Source organism: Cucurbita maxima, unplaced genomic scaffold (genome assembly GCF_002738345.1).
Source record: "Cucurbita maxima cultivar Rimu unplaced genomic scaffold, Cmax_1.0 Cma_Scf00026, whole genome shotgun sequence".
In the NCBI taxonomy this organism is placed as follows: Eukaryota; Viridiplantae; Streptophyta; class Magnoliopsida; order Cucurbitales; family Cucurbitaceae; genus Cucurbita; species Cucurbita maxima.
The window spans coordinates 1,687,243-1,694,067 of NW_019272042.1; the positions used below are offsets into that span (position 1 = coordinate 1,687,243).

General features: G+C 40.6%; 1 protein-coding gene across 5 annotated transcripts; it reads left to right on the forward strand.

The window, feature by feature from the left end:
- LOC111498978 lies at positions 1-6,825 on the forward strand. 5 transcript variants are annotated; one of them, XM_023150391.1, is made up of 12 exons: positions 2-668; positions 1,369-1,441; positions 1,541-1,671; positions 1,777-2,139; positions 2,229-3,172; positions 3,330-3,697; positions 3,785-4,267; positions 4,349-5,094; positions 5,192-5,349; positions 5,708-5,868; positions 5,961-6,115; positions 6,204-6,825. In XM_023150391.1, exons 1-12 carry the CDS (start codon positions 510-512, stop codon positions 6,432-6,434), a joined length of 3,972 nt encoding a protein of 1,323 aa, XP_023006159.1. In that variant the 5' UTR covers positions 2-509; the 3' UTR covers positions 6,435-6,825. The 5 variants fall into 5 exon arrangements, with proteins under 5 accessions (XP_023006158.1, XP_023006159.1, XP_023006156.1 ...); XM_023150388.1 differs by having other exon boundaries at positions 2-386; positions 487-668; positions 3,785-5,094; XM_023150389.1 differs by having other exon boundaries at positions 2-386; positions 505-668; positions 3,785-5,094.

A 6,825-nucleotide genomic window follows, 5' to 3' on the forward strand; every position in this document is an offset into this window, starting at 1 on the left:
TAGGCCTCTCGTCGTCTCCGAGTAGCAGCAGAATTAAGCCCACACTCGGAGAGAGAGAGAGAGAGAAAGGGCGGAGAAATTTTCGGCGGAAATAACATTTTCATCAGACGGCCGACGGAAAAATTTTGTTTTAGGAACCCAGACGGGAATCAGAATAATATAAGAACTTGAAAATCTAGGATTAAACCCCGGCAAATCCAAACCCCAGTTCTTGTTCGTTCCTACGATCATCGATTTTTCGTTTCAGAAGCGGGAAATTAGTTCGAGCTCCTTCAAAAGCCCGATCGAACCTTTTTGGCTTCAATTTCTTCGGGGCTTTTGAAGATTACTCGAACATCATCGACAGTACGATGGCCTTGGGCGATCGTCCTGTTCAAGAGGATTCGGTATGGATTCTGCTTCTCTGAAGAAGGGTTTCTGTTCTGTTTTTGGTGCGAGAGAAGTGGTTCGCTAAATCTGTGTTTTATTGTTCTTGGTTCTTATTAGAATGATACTGGATTTTAGGGAAGATGATTATTGGAACTAGGGTTTTGGGTTCACATTTAATGGTGGGCTCTGTGGAGCCGATGATTATTGGGGATTGCATTGACATGGAAGAAGGCGAAGCTTCTTGCTATCACAAGGAAAATGGCGGTGATATTGACCCTGACATTGCTCTCTCTTACATTGTAAGCCCATTTTTCTTAGAAATTCATTGCCGGATTGTGACAAAAATCAATGTAAACTAAATTACTTGAAAGTTCATGGAGAGTTTTTGTTTTCTCCCAAAATTTGAATATTTTTAGCTTATTGGTTGAGGGTTAAAATATTTAACTAAACTCATTAAGTATTGCTAAACATAATTGAATGAATTGAAACATAATTGCTACTTAAACAGAAGTTCTAAGATAAATATTTGTGTTCAATACTTTAGTAATAGTTCATATTGTCACGACTTGAACTTTTGCATTTTGAAGAATTAGATGAATTGATATCATTCTTCTCGTCGAGGCGTAGAGACTTTAAGCCTTAGCGTGTTTGCTTAAGGGTGTGAGTTTCTTGTGATTTAAAGGAGGTGTAAGCCTCCATAGCCGTTTAAAATTGTTATGTTTGAGTTCGATTGATGGAGAGAACATGAGGAACAAAGTAAAGTGAACTTATGGAAAACAATGGAACTTTGAAATGAAATGAAATGGAACTCAAAATTGTATGACATTATGAGTTTTGTTTGCTTGAAAATAATCCCTAAATGGAAGACCTTTGGCACTTTTGTTGTGTTTGTTGCGCAGAAAAAGAAGTTAAATTGTGTTTGTTTGTTTATTTACTCCTAAGTATTCATAATTTTTTGCTCATGTGAACTAACTAGACATCCCATTATTATATTTCTAGGATGAGAAGATCGAGCGTTTTCTTGGTCATTTCCAAAAGGACTTTGAAGGTGGAGTTTCAGCTGAAAAGTTAGGTGAGTTGCCATGTTTTCATATTCATACACCACAAACTGTCAAGTTGACACAAACCGAGGTTTTTAAATAACGATAGATCGTTTTCAATTTGTTATTAGGTGCAAAGTATGGTGGTTATGGCTCATTTTTGCCTATGTACGAACGTGCTCCGTCCATTTTGCCACACAATATAAATCAACAAAGCGACTGCAATGCAATAGCACCAACTCCAGTTAATGTGCCCTTGGAGGTATATGAGATCTGTTCCAGTTATTTTCGCTGTTGTGTGTGAAAAAATATAATAAATGATGTAACTAATCGTCGTATGGCCGTGTACGTGCATGGTTCTTCACAGAATCCAAAAGCTCCGCTGCCGAAGAGGTCGGGAGCTATTGTCTGCAATGCTATTTCCTCTCACAATAAAGGGACAACTTCTGGGAGGGTAGATTCATTCTTACCTGCTACTAGAGTTACTAATAGCTACCCCTCGAAAGATGAAGCCACAGGCAGATTAGGCAGTCCAATGAGCAACAGATCGCTTAAATTTCGACTCAAAGTTGGTTCTGACAGCACTGCATTGAAAAATGCAGCGATATACAGTGGCCTTGGACTCGATGACTCTCCATTGTCGTCATCGGAAAACAGCTCCGACGTTAGTGAAGGGATGCTGCCCATTTCTCAAAGTTCACCAGACGAGTCTCCGACTAAGATAATTCAGGTGACGGTTCTTCTGATTTTCTAATTTTTCAGTTCAAACTGCATCCATAGGCTTACCGCTCGCTCTCTCTCTCTATCTCCTTTGAACAGGCAATGACTTCTTTGCCAGTGCCTCATGGAGCATTGATATCACCCCTTCATGATAGCCTTCTCGGGCTGTCGAGAAGGGAAAAACCGTTACGAGAAACCAAACCCGTGTTTTCCCTTGAGGATAAAAAAGATGGTTTGGCCAAGCTTGCCAGTGGGACGATTTTAAAGCAAAACGACAGTACATTGGTTAAGAAGAAGAAAAAGGAGATGGGGCATAAAGAACGGCAGGTCAATCCTAAGAATGAAGTTTATGCTTCTCGCTGTGAGGAGAAGACGGCTCTAACTCTCGTAAATGGAAAATCAGAAAACGAGGCTTTTGTAAGCAAGGATTTACTCTCTAATGAGTTGCAATGCAAACCCGGTTCCGAGGTTACTAAGTCCAATGCGTACTTAGACCCACAAAAGAAGAAGCTTTCTCGTAAACCTACACTACACGAAACAGACAAAGACAAAGCATCGATTAAGAAAGAAAAGCCCGGAATTGTTGGTGAGAAGAATTCGAAAGTTATACAGACTGCTGGTGGGAAAATAGCTGGTTCATTTGAGGAAGGCTTCAAGAATAGAAGTGAAGCATTCAAAGGTAGAAAGGACACTGATTCTGACACTCCAGAATCTGAAAATAGAAAGCACAGGTTAAAACTACACAGCAATGAGAAAGTAGGAACAAACAATGGGGATTCTTTTAACCGCATGGGGTTAGATGAAAACCGTAAAAGTAAGGATGTAATTGAAAGGGCCTCCGGTGACTTACAGAGGCTCGACGGCCTATATGACAGTGGAATCAAATCGTCTAAATCCTTGAAGGTGGCCGAACCAGCAGCAGGGGTGGCTCCTGTTGATGAATGGGTGTGCTGTGACATTTGTCAGAAATGGCGCCTTCTACCCTTCGGGACAAAACCCGATCAACTTCCTGATAAATGGTTATGTAGCATGCTCAATTGGCTGTAAGTTTGCTTCTCTTTGAATAACTTAAGTCCATGCCGATTCCGTGTTTAAAAATTTGATCATTTTCTTATTGATGTCTTCTAATTCCACGATTTTCATATTTGAGAGTTTAGCATGTGTTATACTATCAATTCATTTTCTAATGTAATTATGCAGGCCCGGGATGAACCGGTGTGACATTAGTGAGCAGGAGACGACGGAAAAGCTTTATGCTTTGTACCAGCTACCATTGCCTGAGAGTGGAAATGCTTTGCAGAGCCATGGCAATGGACTAATAGCAGGTGATACTTCAAATGAGGGAAAAAGGAAAGAAATACAAAATCCAGTAAGCAGAAATGGCCCGACTCTTGCAAAGAGTTCTTTGAAAGATCCTCTGCAGGAATCGAGGAAAAAAGGAAGTCTTTATGGCTCGAATAACGTTCCAAATCAGTTGAAAAATTCAACGGATCGATCTTCTAGTGACCTGCACAACTCGGTAGAGGGAAAGAACCGAGGTAAACTAAAAGAAAAATCGACTGAAAAAGGTGAGTTGTTCATGAAAAGTTAAATTTTCGATCTTTTCTAGTAGATTGGATCTTCTTCTGATCCTTGTTCTTCGTCTACTGCTGCAGCTAATTGCGACGTATTGAAAAGGAAGAACAAGAAACCGGAAGGCGTGCGCTCTGTCGACAGTCATCAAGACTTCAATATGGAGCTCGGAAAATTGGGTTGTAGTTCGAATTCTGGCTTGACAAATATGGAAGGTGGGGAAGGTATGTTAAAGAAGCCCAACAAATCTAACACAGAGAATAAAATGCAAATTTCATTGAAGAAACGTGGAGAAACAGCTGAGATCACAAAGAAAAGGAAAGCGAAGGATTGGCAGGATGATCAAAATTCTCATAACAGTGCACTACTCCATGAACCCGTGCGTTCGAAGGAAGAAAGTTGTGAAAGGTCGAAGAAGAAAAAGAGGTTTGATCGTGTCGAAGAAATCAGCCATGATAAGGATAACGAGCCGAAAATGCAAAATAAGAAGAATTTTGCTAAACAAACGTCTGTCGGTAAGGAGTTACTGAAGAGAAGTTTAGTTGCTCGACAAGTATCGGTGGCAGGTAACTCTAGCTCTTCAAATGTTTCTCAATCTCATTTAACTAAAGCCAAATTTGGAGTGAAAGTATCTCCTGCTGAATCAGTTTCATCGTCGCCGATGAGGACATCCTGCCTCGATCAATTTCGAGGAGAAAAAGAGGAGATTACCTCTAATATTCATACCGACTCTCGTAATGTTACACCGGCATTTGACGTTGGGGTTAAGGATACTGCTCTCGACACAAACAGCAAGAAAATTAAAGCTTCTTCTGCTGTTCAACGCCATTGCGTTACTGCTGATGTTAATGCTGTTAAGGATCCTAGGTTGTGCAAGCCCAGCAACAAGAAACGCAAGAAAGAGAACATACATATTGCTGGTGAAGGACTGGAAGCCCCTCAAAAACTCAAGGGTCACGACGCCGAAGACCAGAAATCAGGTGCTTTACTTCAATCAAATAAAGTAGTTAAACTTCAGACAAAGCTAAGTCGGGATTCCAAAGCGGGAAATAAAGGTGGTCCGAGAACAGTAGAAATAAGGGATGGAAAATCAAAATGCTCCTCTTCTGGAGGTGAATGCAAAGAACTATCACGTCTCGGTGGCGATCCTTTACGAGTTTCTATTAGAGCAGGAGATTCTCATCAGCTTATAACCGATGCTTCTAAAAGTGGTGACGCGGTCGAGTTGAAGACGATAAAGAATGAACTTAACCACGGATATCAAAAACCCGATCTGCCAGGATCTAGAGATGTTAATGCTTCAAATCTCAACAGAACGAAATCCTCGAATCAGACTGCTTGTAATACATTGAAAGAAGCCAAAAAACTCAGAGACAGTGCAGATCACTTCAAGGTTCGTTTATGTCTGCAAATCTCTTTGAACGTTGTTTTTTAAATCGAACCCGTTCGTTTCGAATTCTTACTCACTTTGTTTTCTTGTGTTTTCTTAGAGTTCTGGATTCACTTTTGAAAGCAATGAGCTTTACTTTCAATCTGCTCTGAAGTATCTTCATGGAGCATTCCTTCTAGAGACACTTAATAATACGAGTGGCAAGCCTGGTGATGTTTCCCCCATGCAGTTCTATGGCATTACAGCTGAATTGTGCGAGTAAGTAAAAGTCTCTTACAAGTAATTGATAGCTCGTGTTCGTTTTACAGTGTCTTTGTTCTCACAACCATTTGAAATGATGCTAACTCGTGAGCCACTCTGGCACACACGGTGACTTTTGATGCCGGAGATAAGGCGTTCTTAAACGAAACATTCTTTTGTACCTGAAATGGAGAATTGGCCACGTACTTCAGATCGACCGACTGTTCACCGTGGTGGCTTAAAACACACCATTTCCATACTTCATCAAAACTTTTAGACACCCTTTTTGCAACGAGTTTCTTGGTTGTTGTTCGTTTATGTTTCGTGTTGATGACTAGTACCTCATTTTAATCTTTAAACGTGCTCTCGTTCTCAGGATCTGTGCTCTTGAATATGAACGTCGCCAAGAAATGGCTGCAGCTGCTTTGGCTTTTAAATGTATCGAAGTAGCTTATTTGAGGATCGTTTACCATAGACATTCAAGTGTCGATGGAGATCGCCTCGAGATGCACTCGTTGTTCCGTACAATTGTTCAAGGTAATGGGAAAAAGTGATATTCATTCTTGTTGAACTTCATTGGCTTATTGAAACTCTTCATGTGATGCTCTTTCAATGAATCCTTTCTTAAGGCGAATCTCCGTCTTCTTCTATATCCGATGTCGATAACTTAAGTAATCAAGGAGCTATGGATAAGGTGACTTTTGACAAGGGCAGTTCCCGAGGTGTGGGTAGTCACATCTGGAATGCTGCAAACTGCGCGAGTTTTGCTCGGGTCCTCGACTTTGTAAGTGTTCCCATTTCTACCTAAAACAACAGAAGTTTAGTTAATCCTGCTGTGTTCTGAATGGCATCGGGATCATTCCATGTTACAGGCGCGGGATATGAATTCAGCTATGGAGGCATCGAGAAAATCTCGAAACGCGTTTGTGGCAGCTACTACTACGAGGTCATGTGGGAGCGAAGGAAAACATGTGGACTATGTTGTTGAATCTGTTAAAAAGGTGATTGATTTCAGCTTCCAAGAAGTGGAGGAGCTCGTGCAGTTGGTTCGAGTCGCTACGCAGATAATAACCCGCTCGGGTTTTCGCAGTGGTAGAGAGTAGCAGAGTGTCAAACTTGTAAATAGTTGTTATTTTTGTTGGATTATTATTCTTCCTTCCTTGAGGTGGTTGATTGATTGATCAGTTGAGAAAGCTCCCTGAAACTGACTGGCAACCTGATGAGAGATTGGTTAGGACCGGTTCCAAACTTACACAGTTAATTACTTACAGTTACTTCTGTACAAAGCGAGATCAATTAGGAAAATTCAAAATGTAATTTTTTTTTTAATTATTCTGAGCTGAGGTAAAATTTCTCCTTTTTTTTACCCTCTCGAGGGTCGTCGTCATGTAAAGGCTTGATTGATATCTTAGCTCCTAAAAGTGGAGCTTTTTAATTAAAAAAAAGAAAACAATAGGTTGCAGCCCTTTTAGGCCAACCACATATTTTAAAGCA